This window comes from Eleutherodactylus coqui, chromosome 11 (assembly GCF_035609145.1).
Source record: "Eleutherodactylus coqui strain aEleCoq1 chromosome 11, aEleCoq1.hap1, whole genome shotgun sequence".
NCBI classification, from domain to species: Eukaryota; Metazoa; Chordata; class Amphibia; order Anura; family Eleutherodactylidae; genus Eleutherodactylus; species Eleutherodactylus coqui.
Window position 1 is genome coordinate 94010832 of NC_089847.1, and position 16502 is coordinate 94027333.

At 46.8% G+C, this 16502-nt stretch overlaps 1 protein-coding gene across 4 annotated transcripts in view; it reads left to right on the forward strand.

Moving 5' to 3' along the window:
* Positions 1-11938: 11938 nt before the first annotated feature.
* Positions 11939-16502, forward strand: part of B4GALNT4 (beta-1,4-N-acetyl-galactosaminyltransferase 4) — a 75995-nt gene continuing 71431 nt past the window's right edge. Inside the window, exons 1-2 of one of the 4 annotated variants that reach the window (XR_010787158.1) lie at positions 11939-12309; positions 13854-14094. Coding sequence is in view for 3 of the 4 variants with exons in the window: in XM_066583062.1 (XP_066439159.1) it covers positions 13944-14094 (151 nt within the window). In the remaining variant the exon portion in view is untranslated. Of the gene's footprint in view, positions 12310-13781; positions 14095-16502 lie in introns of all 4 variants that reach the window. The other 3 variants (XM_066583062.1, XM_066583061.1, XM_066583063.1) reach the window with 3 other exon arrangements.

Consider the following 16502-nt stretch of genomic DNA (forward strand, 5'->3'; position numbering starts at 1 on the left):
CGATATATGCTTTCATCTAAGCAGTTTCCCACTTCCCTCCCCCTCACTGTCTCAACTCTGTCCCACCCACTCCCATTGCTAGCTATGGGCAATGGGTGGGAGCTTAATTCCGCCCCTGTCCTGCCCCCCTCCCATTGCAAACCGCTCGGAGGGGAGGAGAGAAGCAGAGAGCCGGTGAGGGGGAGGGAATGGGTGGACTGCTCAGATAGAAGTGTATATTGGCCGGCCGTGAAAAGGCCGGCTGCTATAGGCTCGTGTAAATAAGCCCTAAAAGTGTGAAAACGCTAGTGGGTAGTACTAGTCACCCTTAATGGAAAACTGTGTAGTATGTCTCAAAATAGGGCTAATTACTAAGACCTGGTTGGGATGGGCACATGGAGCAATAAAGCCTGGTATCCCTCCTCCACCCATGCTTGCTGCAAACCCAACAATTTTTTGGGGGGGTATATCTTGACCCCAGTGGAAGGGATGGGGTGTATAAAGTGCCACTCTGTGAGCCTTTGTACCTCCTAAGACTCGTGAGCTTGCCGAGGTGCAGCGGTCTCACACAGAAGGTGCTCAACAAGCTGCTCCTGGAACTGCAGGAAGGCGAGCGTTCCTGGGGACTTTTTGTAAATTATGTATTATAGGTAATGAATGATCTGAATAAGGTAGATCAGTGCAGATCAGCGAAGGGGACATCGTTGGAGGCCTCAGGTAAGAAGTTTTATTTGCCCTCACCGATCTGATCGATAAAGGAAGTTGAAACTTTAACTTTTCACTTTTTTAAAAAACTTTTACGTGATCTCTGTTACCCATTGGATAACAGTGATAACGTGACCAGGGATTGCTCCAAGCCCTTGGCTAGCCGGGAGCAAGAAGATTTTAAATTTTTCTGCCCATGTGGTCACCATTTTTTTTAACTTTGTGATTGCCGTTATCTATTACATAACGTGATTTATGTGACCGAGGACCGCACACTGTGGCCTCCAGCTGTTTGCTACCTCCAGTAGCCGATAGCAAGGAGCTGTCACACTCCCCGATTCCCGCAGCTTCATTCTACAGGGCCGACATGTTTTCACAGCCCTGTAGAATAAAGCTTAGACATCCAGGACATGAAAACACGTATGGGTGGTCACTTAGGTGTTAATGAGCGGGTAGTGTAGTAATTAGGGTAGTTTTTGACCTGGGCACTATACCCTGCATGCTGGGTGCTCTGAAACCAGATGAATACTGCTATGTGGTGCACAATTAGCCTTACAGAGCTCAGATACAAAGTGCTGTACAACATCCATGGGATTTTTGGGCCTCCTGACAAATATACTTTTGTAGGAATGATTTGTTTTTGAAAAATAGCCTCAGTTTTTGATGGCCTTTTAGCTAAAGCCAGAAGTGGATCCAGCAGGAAACAGAAGTTGAAGTCGTTCCTTCATACAGCATTTCCCACGCACTGGGAGAGACGCTCAATCTGCTTGAAAATCTGCATTGGTTGCTATTTGAAAATAAAGTTTGTCAGTGTGAACTCAGCACAGGAACTATCACTGCCATATGACAAAAAATGCAACGCATTTCACAGCAGAAAATCTGCACATAAAAATACAAAATCCGCAGCAAATTCTGCAAAGCTTGTAAACTCTGCCCATCTGTAGAAAAGCAACAGAAATTCTGCCGCGGAATTTCCACAGGTCAGCCTTAAGGCTCCTTCACACAAGCGTATGCGCAGTTGCGCACACTTTGGCGCAACATATTTATGTTACGAATGAGGTAGATTTGCGCTTGTAACAGCACATTTCTTTGGTTTCCCTTTTCACCATGCGGTATAAATGACATATTAAAGGGGTTCTCCCAAAATTTGAAAGTATGCCTTCTCCACAGGATAGGGAATAAGTGCCTGATCGGTGGGGTTCCACTTCTGTGATCCTCAACGATCATGAGAACAGTGGTCCCACATATGAATGCAGCAGCAGTGGAGCAGGCATAGCTGCTGCACAAATCGTTTCTGGTGAAGAGCCATTTTTTGGCACTCGTACCATGTCACAGTTAACATATAACCATCCTTCTCCCTCTTAGGCCTTTTTCCCACGGGCAATGCTTTTTTCCGTCCGTCAGCATTGCAAGCGAAAAACATATGGACAGGGAAAAGCCGCGACTAAAACTCGCTTTTCCTCTCCACTCACACGGTCGGGTGTGACGTATAGACGCTGCTGCTCGGAATTCCTTCAGCTGGCATAAATACTCAGCATGGCTTCTATTAGTTAAATAGAGTCACCTGTCATAGTTGAGCAGCAACTCCCTCCCCTTCCCTTTGCCGGCAGCTCCCATGGAAGCCTATGGGAGCCGCCAGCTGATCGTGGCAAAAAGATAGAAGCAAGACCTATCTTTTCCAGCTGCATCAAAACATGGGCACATTGACTATCCGCGGTTAATTAAATAGCCGCGGATGGTATTTTAAGTGATTTGCGGATTTCACATGCGGGAAAAAAACATGCATGCTCCATTTTAACGCGGATCACGCGCAGGTGGGCTCAATTGTCCTCTATCTCAATGGAACTCCCGCATGCAAAAAAAGACAATTTAAAGTGCATCTGCTGCGGAAATCTGCAGCAGAAATCCGGACGGGCCATATTTTTCCGGTGGACATGCGGCCTATATGCGAGTGTCTGAGAGCGGAAAAGGATCTTTCATCATCTTCAATGGTTGGGAGGGGAGGGGAGTGGCTTTAACAGAGACATGGGTTCAAAAGTCTGACACCACTTCCCTTGCTGCTCTATCTTATGATGGGCTACACTTCTCTCATACCCTCAGACCTGAGAATAGGCCTGATGGAGGAGCAGGCATTCTTCTCTCTTCACAATGTATCTTCCAGGTCATACACCTCGGGACCCTCGCTCACATTCCCTTCTTCTGAGGTCCATACCCCTTGGCCTTTCTGTCCACTATCCGTGTGAGTGGACCTGCCCGCTGGGCCCTCCTAGCCTTTTTCTGGATCATTTTGCCACCTGGCTTCCTCACTTCATATCCTGTGAAATTCCAAGTCTCATCCTGGGTGACTTTAACATCCCTGTTGATGACCCAAGCTCCCTATCTGCCTGTCAGGTCCTATTGATAATTTTCTCACTCACAGCTTACCCCATGCACAAAGAAGGCAATACGCTTGATTCGGTTTACCTCCATCTTTGTTCAATTTCTGACTTCGCAAATTGCTCTATCCGGTTCTCTCATCACAACTGTCTCTGCTTTAGGCCGCCTGCACACGGGCGGATTTGCATTGTCAAATCCGGAAGGGGTGTCCGCCCTTGGATTCCGGAGCAAATATCGCACATAGCATGCAACGGAAAGCGATTTTTTTTCCCTGCACATGAACGGAAATTAATTGCGATTTTTCACTCGTGGAGAAAAAAAAATAGCAACATGCTCTATTTTTAGGGGGATTCCGTGCAGATAGCACAGAACGTGAGTATGCGGGGTCCCCAACCAGGCACAGGGTCGATTCCACTGCGGAATCCCGTTTGCAGAATCCGACCTGTTTATGTGCAGCTGGTCTTACTGTCAAGTCTTCTCATCTCTTAGGACACTGACAGGATAATAGAAGTTGTAGTGGATGGGAGGTATATTTCTCCCAGACTCCTATCATTCTGTGAGACAGCAGCAAAGAGCAGGCTCATCTGTTAGTTAATGAATGGCCAACTTTAGTGGGTGTGTTAAAAGGCAGATGAATTGTGCAGTCTCTCTCTGCCCTGGAGACACAGACGTCCACAAGTGTGAGAGCTGCTAACCTACATACAGGTAATTCCCTCACAACACTGTTATAGTACCTACCACACATGCAGAAATCTACAGCCTGTTGACACCCAGCAATTTTCAGACTACTTACAGTAATCTCTGTCCCTGATCTCTTCCCTCTCTTGTCCAGATCTGGCTGTTAAGCACTGCAATAAAACTCTTAAAACTGTACTGGATGAAATGGTGCCCCCCCCCCCCCCCCCCATGTCCCAACCCTTCCGATACAGAATGTGACAGCCCTAGCTCATACCTCAAACACTTTTCCTTCGGCCCTGCTCTAGATGTGCTTTATGCGTGTGCAGAAAATCACAAACGTCTGCGGATTTCCTTCACCACAAATCCATGCCAAGAACATAGAACTTTGCCCTTCAACATGCCAAACAAGCCTACATCACGTCGCTCATCTCCTCACTATCCAATAACCCAAAACGACTGACACTTTTCACTCCCTTCTCAGCCCTAAAATATATGACAGATTTTAGTACTGAAGATATTGCAGCTTATTTCAAAGAGAAAATTGGCAACATTCGGCAGGAAATAAGTTCCTGGTCCCCAATTAGCTTTGATCCCCTTCTCTCCTGCACCCCCTCTAGTTCGCTCTCAGCATCTGACCCAACAAAAGAAGTCTCCAGGCTCCTCTCTTCTTGCCCTACTATCTGCATTAGTGACTCTATTCCCTTTCACCTCCCTAAGTGTCTCTCCATGACTATTATCACTACCTCACAACAATATTCAACCTCTCTATTTCTTCTGGTATCTTTCCTTCCTCCTTTAAACATGGCCTCATATCCCCAATGCTAAAGAACCCGTCTCTTGACTCGGCTTGTGCTGTCAACTACTAACCCATTTCTAATCTCCCCTTCATCCTCAAACTCCTCTAACGTCTGGTCTACTCTCGTCTCATAAGCTAGCTCTCTTGACTGAGGTCTCAAACGATCTTCTGATGGCTAAATCAAATGGCAACGACTCTCTACTCATCTTCCTAGATATCTATGCAGCGTTCAATACTGTAGTTCACCAAATTCTCTTCATTATGCTCCTCTCTATTGGTCTTAAGGATACTGCACTTTCATGGTTTTCCTCCTACATTTCTGACTGCTTGTTCCGTGTATCATTTGCTTGCTCTACTTCTTCTCCTTTTCCCCTTGCTGTAGGGGTTCCTCAGGTTTTGTTTCTTGGTCCTCTCCTCTTTTCCATCTACATGGCTCCATTGGCAAACTATCACTAGATTTGAGTTTCAGTACCATCTTTACACTGATGATATCCAATGATATACTTCTTCCCATGACAATGCACCTCTGCATCTACAAAACGCCAGTGATTTCTATTGTTTATAACACTATATTGTCTTTCTATCTAAAACGGAATCTCTAAAAAACTAAACTTTTTGTGTTTTCGCCATCTTCCAACTAACCTGAACCTGATATCTCCATCTGAGTCTGTGGTACCACCATAACTCCTCGGCAGTGCCCCCATTGTCTTGGGGTTATATTTCACTCTGACCTTTCCTTCACTCCCCATATACAGTCACTTGCTTGCTCATGTCATCTACACCCCCAAAACATTTTCTGAATCCATCCGTTCCTCACTGTGCAATAGCAAAAACCCTTACCGTTGCCCAGTGGTGTAACTTGAAGCTTCTGGGCCCGATGCAAAATCTGTGACAGGGCCCCCAACTATAATGCTTTCTTCATAGTACTGGGCTCTCTATAGGGAGATGAGGGGCCTTATGGGCCCCCTAAGGCTCGTATGCCTGGGTGCAACCGCTTCCCCTACATCCCCTACAGTTACGCCCTTGCCGTTGCCTTTATCCACTCTTGGCTTGATTACTGCAACTCGCTACTGATTGGTTTTTCTCTCACTAAAATCTCTGTTCTCCAATTCATCCTGAATGCAGCAGCCAGGTGTAAGGATGGTCAGGGACCCAGGGCGGCAGGGGGGCGGTTTGCCGTGGCGTCCTGGGATGACGTTGTGCCCATGTTCGGGTCAGCGAGCAACAGCGCCGTGCTCTCTGTGAGTTATAGTGGCTGGCTGGGAGCCCCGGTTAGCCAGCCGGCTTGATTGGTCTCTGCCCTAAGGACGGAGACTCCTGAATATAGTCTGGTAGCTGCTGATAGCTGGTTTCGTCCTCTGTGTGTTTGACCTCGATCCTGCTCCAGTCGAAGTTACCCTGCCTCGATCCAGCTCTGCCTGTGTTCTGTGGTTTCCTTCCTGTTGGTTAGTCCATCTGCCTAGCCTGTCAGTACTAGTGAGTAGTCACCTGCATAGGTACAGCGTTTTCTTCCTGTCCTGCCTTAGGCAGTGTAGGGTATAGAGTTGGCGGCCTGGACATGTCCACCTTCAGGGCTATCTCCAGGAAGCGACACTGGCATGGGTCAGAGTCAGGGAGCCCCGCGCCGTGCGTACCTATGTACCCCACTAGTACTGTAACATAATAACTGGCCTAAAAAACATTTTCCTGCGTTTTTTGGGGGTAGGATTCACTGTGTGTGAATGGAGTCCTACAATGCGCTTACCGGTCAAATTCGTGACCTGGCCAGGATGGTTCAGGTCCTGTCGGGGCATCTCAGCCATCATGAGCAGCGGTTGGTTGTGGCCGCTGATCCAGTACCAGAACCTAAATGTCCATTACCCAAGTGTTTTTGGGGGACCGGAAAATTTCTTTGTCTTCCGGGAGGCTTGTAAGCTGTTTTTCTGCTTGCGGCCTCGTTCCTCTGGGTCTGGGTCCCAACGGGTGGGGATTATTATGTCGTTGCTCAGAGAAGGGCCTCAGTCATGGGCCTATTCTTTACTGTCTGATTCCGCTTGTCTGCAGTGGGTAGATTCTTTTTTCCTTGAGCTCGGCAATATTTTTGATGAACCCAATTGTGTGGGTTATGCAGTCATTAAGTTGTTGGCTCTACGCCAGGGACGCTAGTCGGCAGAAGAATATTGGTCTAGTTTCAGGCAGTATTCTGGCATTTTTGCAGGGCATCCGGGGGTCCAGGGGACTCTTGAGCTATGTTCCCGATTCTACTGGTGCCCCGGCATGGCACGGGAGTTCATAAATTGGTGTTCAGCTTGTGCACGCGGCAAGAGTTGCCGTAATAGCCCTGAGGGACCGTTAAGGCCATTGCAAGTACCTGGTAGGCCATGATCGCACGTGTCCCTGGATTTTTTCACTGACCTGCCTCTGTCACAAGGGTGTTCAACTATTTTGGTAGCTGGTGACAGGTTCTCGAAAATGGCCCATTATAAGGTTGCACGGAATACAGGTCAATATAGATTCGGATCGGGGGGTGCAATTCGTGGCCCAATTTTGGAGGGCCTTCTGTAAAAACTTGGGAACATCTCTGTCCTTCTCATCAGCGTTTCATCCGCAGCCGAGTTGGCAAATGGAACGTAAAAATGAAGACCTAGTACAATACTTGCGTCTTTTGTGGGTGAGAGGGTCAGTCAGCGGGTAGAGTTCTTACCCTTGGCCAAATTTGCCATAAATAATCGTATAAGTTCAGTGACGGGGGTGTCACCTTTCTTTTGTGTGTTCGGTCGGCATTCCCGGTTCCTAACTGCCATTCCAGTACCTACAGTTTGTCCCGCGGTTGATGTTGTTACTAGTGAGTTGCGGGAGGTCTGGAATGGTGTACACAAGAACCTGGAGGAAGCAAGCAGTCGTATGCAACTACATAGTTGTAAAAGGTCCACTGTTTCGGAGCCATTTGAGGTCGGTCAGAAGGTCTATCTGTCCATGAAGAATTTAAAATTGAAGCTTCCCTCGGTAAAGCTTGCGCCGTGTTTTATCGGTCCCTTTGCTATAATGCGAGTCATTAATCCTCTTGCCTATGAGTTTGATTTTCCAGGTTCTTGGAGAGTACATAGGGTGTTTCATAAATCCCTTTTGAAGTTATTTAACCATTCCTGTCCTGCCTTAGGCAGTGTAGGGTCAGAGTTGGCGGCCTGGACGTGTCCACCTTCAGGGTTATCTCCAGGAAAGGACATTGGCGTGGGTGAGAGTTAGGGAGCCCCGTGCCGTGCGTACCTATGCACCCCACTAGTACTGTAACACCAGGCTCATCTTTTTGTCAAGCCTTCATATTGACGCCTCCACCCTGTACCAGTCACTACACTGGTTGTCCGTCAAATATAGAATACAATTTAAAGTCATCACTCTCATCCATAAGGCCCTCCACAATGCTGCGCCACTCTATATTTCCTCTCTTTTCTCTGTCTACTGCGCTACCTCTGCTCTGCTAATGACCTTAGACTAAATTCCTCTCTAATCCAGACCTCCCACTCCCACTTCAAGATTTTTCCCGAGTGGCACTAGTTCTCCACAATGCGCTACTTTAGACAATCAGGCTAATTCAGAACACCCACAGTTTTGAAGGGTCTATACAATTTGTTTTTCTATTAATTAAAAACTGATAGTAAAACATTTTCTATTTTTCTAATCTGTTTTTATTTTCTGATTGTAGTTCTGATTAATTCTGTTGTCTGTGTATGACTATGGGGGTAGTGATCTTTCCTGAGCTACATTTAACAGCATTAAGAGCATTTAGAGTTATGCTTTACAGCAGCCTCATAGGCCATTCACACAATAGACAAGAGCTGACCCATTGACTTGTATGGGAGACTGTTCCAGATATGCTCTGTGACCTGTGCAGAGGTCATTTTGCAGGAAGGGGGGGAGTAGAAAGTCACATCTTATACCTCTTGTGAATGGTAGATCCTATGTTATCTACATAGAGGTCTCACCTTTCAGTGTAATCCTGCCTGTGATGTTAATGACATAGTCTCTTGCGAACGGTACCCTCAACCCTATTGTTCAAGATGCTATATAAAGATTAGTATTATTTCTATAGAACTACTGAAGAAATCCAACTGCTGTACTCGGTTTCTCTTTGGCATGATCGTCCAATGGCTCTTAACTTTTTGTCATTAGAGACATAATATCCAATGGGAAGCACTGGACAATGCAGTCACATGACTCTGAAACTTCACTGCTGCCTCGTCATAATGTGAGGACAGTGGGGCAATAGTAATACTGTTCAATTATAGCCTAGTGAGTTGGTATTAGAAATGGGTAACGCAAAGCAATGGAAGGATATTCCTCTTGCAGGGAGACATTGCAAACAACAGGGCTGCATGTCGCCCAACCATATAGAATCCCAGGGGACAGTCTTAGACTTTAGGGCTGTCCTGGGAAGCATGCCAAATGTCAATTTTAACAGGATCCAGATAAATACAGTGGTGGAGCCATCAGCTCCTTGCTCCCACCACTCAGCCCTCCTTTGCTGCCGGCGGCAACTTTCAGTAGGCAGGCGCAATCGTGTAAATGTGGTCTTAAGCCAGGCTCAGATGGCCGTAATGTGCTGCGTGCCGTGGGATACACGCGCAAGGCAAGCAGCAAGTATGCAATGAACATCGCATGCTTGCTGTGAGCCGCTAATCCTATGAACTATCCTGGCATGCATACCCACGTAATACACGCCAAGATAGAACATGCTGTGATTTACCTTGTGTATGTACTTTGTGCAATATGTATGAGCGGCACAATGTAAGTCTATGGCTGCTAATACGCAATTGCAATTCTTTTTGTGTGAGACAATCCTAAGGGCCATAAATCTGTGCATGCAAACCACCAAGAATACAACCCATTGATTTTAACCCTTTCCAATCCAATTTGTTTCCTGGTTTTTCTAGGAGGCTTACTTTTTTCTGCCGTTATACAACGGCGCTATCTGCTGGCTAAAGCCAGTACTGCACGAGGTGACACATTGGATAGACTCCAATAGCAGAGAGGCTGGCAATATACAGTAAGAGAACCCCGACGGGCGTCTTCCAACATCGGAGCTGTAGAGCCTTAAATCATAATGTCTTCAGACGTCAGACAGTGGATTGGAAAGGGTTAATGGGCCCGTTCTCAGGAGCAGGTTTTTAGGACCTGTTCTATTTTCTTGTGTTTTGCGCAGCAAAGGCCCCCATAGATGTCTATGGGAGGTGCGCACGGGGATGCGTGACACACTGTGCAAAACTGCAAAAAAATAACACATCTGGATCTCATTAAGTTAAATAGCCTTTTAATCCACGGAGAGCGTGTGTCACGCGCGTATGAACTGGCCCTAAGTGCGCAAAAAGTACAGTAATATGCGCCGACGCGCAAGCAAATGTACCTCATCCAACCTCATTCATGCGCAAATTCCTTGCACTGTGGCGAGCGTATATGTGCACATGGTCATGTGACACCACCCTAAGGTGGTATTCTCACGGCTGAGTGGAATTTTGGTCAGTGAAAAACTGGCTGTTTTCCATCCATTTTTCATGTTTTTTCACAAATGTTTTTCTCTGCTCTTCCTGGTTTTTTTTATGCGCTTCCCATAAAAATGCAAAGGACTCGCCAGCAATCATATGGCCTGTGGTTCCAATCCATAGAAAATGATGGGCAATTTTTGAACAAGAATCACACAAAAATAAGATGCCGCGATTTTTCAAATGGTTCTTCCGTGCAAGTTCTGTCTATCTCGGAAACAGACAGCGCTCGCACGGGAAAACCGCCTGTATAAATACACACTAAGAGGGAAACGCTAAGGAGACATCGTCACTGTGTGAGGGGCATCACCGGGGGCACTTTTTCAATTTGGGAGCGCTATGGGGCCGGCTTTAGTATGGATCCACACAAGCGCATTTACGTGTGCATTTTCGCTGCATTTTTGCGCAAGGGGCTTTGCATATTTGCACGTGCAAGTGTGTTTTTTACTGTATTTTTGTGTACGCAAATAATGTACATTTGCGCTTACAAAATAAAAGGAACCGTGCTCCCATTCATTGAAATGGGCAATTAAGATCATTAATTCAACACGTGCAGTGCTCATTCGCAGGAAGATGGAGCATACTGCGCAAAATATGCACAGGTGTATGAACCCATTGAAATCAATCCGCTCTATTCTCTGCGTATTGCGTCCGCACATTTTTCTGGCGCAAATATGTGCGTGTGAATAAGCCCTTAGAGGGAAACGCTAAGGAGACATCTTCACTGTGCGAGGGGCGTCGCTGGGGGCACTTTTTCAATTTGGGAGCGCTAAGGTGCCATTTTTACGCATCCGTCCTGCGTGGGAGTCATCGATACTATGGCAGGACACTATGGAGGCATCCTTACCGTCCGGAAGCACAAAGAGGCGGGTTTTTTTAGTCAGTAACGCACCACTGTATTTCGGCCATGTTTTTGCATTCGTACTACGGAGGTGTGTCCTGTCCTGACTGAACTCCAAGCATCATAAGAATCAATGATGCTCGGTGGTCCGGAGACCCCCGTCAGACCAGGGGACACATCCGTGTTACGGGCGCAAAAATGGGGCTGAAATACTTGGCGGGCGTCGTACTGTGGTGGGCAGCACTGAAGGGGCATCTCTGAGGAAAATTACTAGCGCCAGTTTATTGTATAGGTGGTATCGCCACTGAGAGGGGGCACAAAAGGGGCCTTAGTACTATGTGGTGGGCAGTAAGAGGGCACCATTACTGTGTGGGGGCACAAAGGGGGCTGAGCGTAGAACTAACATGGTGGACTGAGTGTAATGTACCACTTGTCATGATTTGTATGTTGGTTGCTTTGGGGCTGACATGACACCTTCCAGTGTTTTTGCACAATTCCTGTAAATTCTCCTCATGGCCTATTACTGGCTCTCTTGTTTTATTCCCACTGCTCATTCCCATCTAGCTGCATCCATCTTCTGTGCCCACTCCCTATAAGAGCTGTTTTCTTGTACACAACACCGCATCCTGGATCAGTTCTAAGCATCCCTGCAAAACCACAAAGGCTCCTCTCATCCACTCAGACCCTACCTTCCTATGAAATGGGGGAATATTTTCCCATAGACTTTACACTAAAGCGCAAATAACCGCTATATTTATCGTAACCCGCAGCTCCCACGTCGGAATCCACTTTCTAATTACAAAATCGAACGCCTTCAATAAAATTATACGGATGACGGCGCATTAAAAAAAACATTTTATCCTAATCCTCCCCCCGGTTACAGAATGGTATAGCCCGCAAGGTGTGCGCGCGTTGGCGTGGAGATGGACGCCGGGTGCAACCTAACCCCTTTCCGGACCCGTTAGCCTCTGCATCTGATTGGACGTCCTCCACATTGGAGCTATGTCATTGGCTAGAGCGTGCCAGTGTTTAGAGTGGTCCCGTAACCATGCTTGGTTGCTCCGCAGCGTTGATGCTCCGTAGAGGAGACAGAGAGAGACAGCAGGAGAGAGAAGAGACAGCCAGAGGCTGAGGCTGGAGGGGAGAAAAAAATTTGTCTGACAGGAGCGACAGCAGAAGAACCTAGGACAGGGCAATTCATTTTGACTGCTAAGAACCTACCTGGACGAGAATAAAGAGACAGCTACCATTGAGAATGCAAAGAAAAATAGACAGTCGCCGGGAGAAATAAAGAGACGCCTGGGGATTGAGACACTTGTGGAATGTGAAGGACTTCTGCATTGCAAAATAATCATGTGAAGGACAGCTAGACAGTGAGTGACCATCCCAGGAGTGTCGGGGACCTGAGAGTGGGCCTGGTAAGAATGCATCAGAGGGGTGCCAGTCTCAGGATGAGAGTGCTGGGAGTGGAAGGTGTGTGCATCCCTGGCTGCAGAGCTGCACTCCCTGAGGTGTCTGGCTAGTGTCACCTCTCTGCAGACTGATGGCTGCTGCATCTGGATGGTGTCTGATTTCTACTGTATACAGTATGGCTGGAGACCTGCAGCGATGATCCAATGTATTTCATGCGGATGGTGCGACCGGCATGTCTGGTAGAGCGCTATAAAGTTTGCTAATAAGCAGATGTCTCGGTGCCAGGGACGAGGGCACGTTACTCATGGCATGAACGCCCATGCTAGCTTTATATGGCAGAAGATTGCCTCTGATGCCATGTCTGCCCAGTGTTAGAGCTCGTGGTGTTGTTTACGACGTGCCGTGGCACCAGCCCGGGCATTAACTTTCCGGGAGGGATGTGTGCAACAAGTGCCACCGACTGATGGGATGTGCCATGTGGGCGCACGTATGGATACGTATTTTTGTTTTATGTCGCCGCTTTGTTTCTTCTCTGGAAGGTAAATGTGTCGTATTTAGATTGCTGAGTGTATGCCGTGGCACCAGCTCGGGCATCGAAAAGGCAGAAATGAGTGCAACAAGTGCCACCGACTGATGGAATGGTGGCGCCACATATGTATCGGTGTCTTTGTTTTATGTTGCAACTTTGTTTCCTTATCTAAACTACTTTTTGTGTTTTTTTTGCTTGTTTTTGTTTTTTTTAACTACATGCCATGATACCAGCCCAACATGGATCCTTACAGAAACGAGCGCAACAAGCGCCACCGACTGAAGGGATGTGTTGTGTGGGTGCCAAATATGTATTTTCGTTTTATGTTGCCAGCATCGCTACTCTGCCTTCACATCAGCGTTGGGGTCAGTTCAGGGTTTATGTTTTTCTGCTCTGTTTTTGGAGGAGAGAAACTGGAAAAAAACAAAATTTTTCCCCCCATTGAATTAAAGCGGGTTAAAAAAAAACAGAAAGGCTTCCGTTCCATCAGGTTTTTTTTTTAAGTTTGTATTCAATTTCTCTCGCCCCCAAAACGGAGCAGAGAGATGGAAACCCTGAACTGACCCTAACGCCGGTGTGAAAGCAGTTTTACTTTGTTTCTTTCTGCCTAAATGCACGTTTTTAGGTCATTCGTCCGCATCGTGGCACTAGCCTGGGCATTGATTTGGACTCTTGCAGAAATGAGTGCAACAACTGCCACCTGGTTTGTTGTGAAGATGCCAAATATGTATTTGTGTTTCATGCTGTGAGATTGTTACTTTGTTTCTTTCTGCCTTGGATGGAAGGTAAATCTGTTAGGTTATTGGTTACATATGACATGGCACTAGCCTGGGCATAACTTGGATACTTACAGAACTGAGTACAAGTGCCAGCGGTAGGAGGGCTGTGCCCTGTGGATGCCACATGTGTATCTATGATTGATGTCATTTTTCTGCCTTTTTATGTAAGGTGACTATCTGTCCACAGCACAAGTGATCCACCATATGCCTCCTGACAGTATTTCTCCACTAACGTTGACAGACAACCCCCTTTGGCTTGATGTGCTCTAGAAGTGTATGAGGGAGGCCAGTCCGCGGCCCCACCGCTGCTCCTGGTGATGGTGCCGGCAGGATGCCTTGGTTGCCAGTGAAGAAGATCCGTAGGCAATTTAAATTGCTGCTTTTGTTGGTGCTACTAACCTCAGCCGTCTGGGTCACCTACCTACATATCAGTCTTGCAAGGCAGGGCAAAGGTCTTCGGTTGCCCTTCGTCTACAGCAAAGGTAATTGTCTTTAAGATTCTTGTGTGCATGTCACTGACACCTGTCACCTTTTTCTGCAGGGCGCTCATTAAATCCTAACGCACAATGCCGTCGTTACCCCTGCGCTGAGCCGGATTAGTGCCTCTCCCATACCGCCTTTTGCAAGAGAAGGGGCATTTATATGATAGGCAGATGTAGCAGAGCCAAGTCTGTGATTTAAGTTTGCATTGCATCTGGTAGTCATAAACCACAGCTAACAGTTGGGTGGATGACATCGGCTCTGCTACATCTGCTAATGTGAAATGCCTTTATTTTTTTTGTTAAGGTAGGGCGATTTTAGTCAAGAATCTTCCCTCCGAAAATGGAAAGATTGGGATTTCTGTTACTTTTGGCAGAAGTCTTGTTGATGGGAGGAGCCCTGTAATTAGGGATCTCAGTGGCTTGTTATTACATTAACTCTCAGTATTCACTTGGCGAGCCCCTTCACTCCCCTCCCTTAGCTGTTTCTGTGACTCAAGTATGGTTCTTCCAGCTGGCAGAAGAAAAGCAGCAGGGAGGAGGTGAAGCTGTGGGATCCCCTTGCTAACAGAGGGGTGTGTGTGCCCAGGAGAGCCCGCAGCACTCTACACATATCTGGCTGATAGGCTATATTGGAGCACTGCGATATGGCCTTATATGAAATTGAGGATGATTTTGTAAATCTCATTAGTCACAGGAGATATAATCCCTCTGACCTGTACACTGTGCTCTTCGTGCGGAGATAAGCGCAGTCACGCTGTTCTCTATACGATCATGAGCTTCTGTATTTTTTCACATCTTGACCTGCTGCGGCTTAAGTTTTAACAAACATGAAAGTCCCCGTGTGCCCTCGTGTGCGAAACCTCTTAATATTTCACCCAGCTATTCTGAGGCATATGTTTCTTACTGCCACCCATGTTGCACATTGCAATGCCCATCCAAGTTGGCACTCGCCTGTCCACAACCCTTCAATGGAGCAAGGGTCCTCTTGGCTATCAGCATTCCATTCCCTCCTATGTCTCCATGTGTGGACGGTCTGCTCATGAACTGGGAGGATCAGGATGAACGGGCATGACTAGATAGAGGAAAGCTACAGAATGAATTGGTTTAAAGTAAGTTTGTGCTTCTCATCAGCAAGCGCTGCTGCTTCCATGACTGCAGATTATGGGGCTTCTGGGATAACTGCTTAAAGGGGGTTTGCAGAAGATGATGTTGTCTTTTTGACAAAAAAATACCCCGAAAAGTTTTTAAGGTTCTTCGTAGACGAGCCGATTCTCATTTGAATGAGCGAGTGACATCACCGCCAGCTCGTTCGCTCTCTCGTAGTCTGGTTAGACAGGTAGATACATCGTTGAGTCGTTCACATCCGTTGTATAAGTGACTGAGAGGGACGGAACGATAAGTGAACGCTCCAACGATGGGCTTGATGCTTGCATAAAATGAACGATTGTCATTCATTCGTTGGCTCACTATTAGACCGAACGATTAGCGCTCACTTTCCCTCGTTTGAACGATCCGTCTAAAAGTCCCTTTAGGCAGGTGGGGAAAATGCTGCAAAGTAAGAATGCTTTCAAAAATAGAAGTGTTTAATAGTTTTTTGTTACTTAACAAAATGTAAAGTGAATGAACAAAGGAATGTAAATCAAATCAAACATTTGGTGTGACCGCACTTTGCCTTTGAATAGCATTAGTTCTTCTAGGTACACTTGCACACTGTTTTTGAAGGAACCTGGCAGGGAGGTTGTCCCAAACATCTTGGAGAACCAAGCACAGATCTTCTGTGGATGTTGGCTCGCTCAAATCCTTCTGTCTCTTTCTGTAATCCCAGACAGACTGGATGATGATGATGATGATGATGATGATGAGATCAGGGTTCTGTGGGGCAATAGAATCACTTCCAGGACTTTTTGTTCTTCTTTACGTTGAAGATGGTCCTTATTTACATTGGCTGGATGTTTGGGGTTGTAGTCCTGCTGCAGCGTACATTTGGAGCCAATTAGACACCTTGAATTTTTAAAAAAAAACCAAAAAACTTACTTTGCAGCATTTTTTTTCCACACCTGCCTAAAACTTTTACACAGCACTGTAAGGCTAACTCCACACAGGCGAGCGCAATATGAGGCCGTGAATCCTGCCCCATATCGTGCTTGCCATCCATGTGGAAACCCCATTGCTGCGAGGCGTTTTTATGGCAAAACAGCCTCGCATTACTTTGGTGATGACGAGAACCTCCGCCTTGACTGACAGATGTAGTGGAGTTTCTTCCATTGTTTTCATTGGGAGATCTCGCATTGTGTGCACCTAGCACTTGGTGCAAAGCTGTTGCTGGTCCCATTGAAATCAATGGGTGCTGCGATGCAAGATCACGCAGCACGATAGAACATGCCCCGTTTTGTTTCCCGCATCGCAGT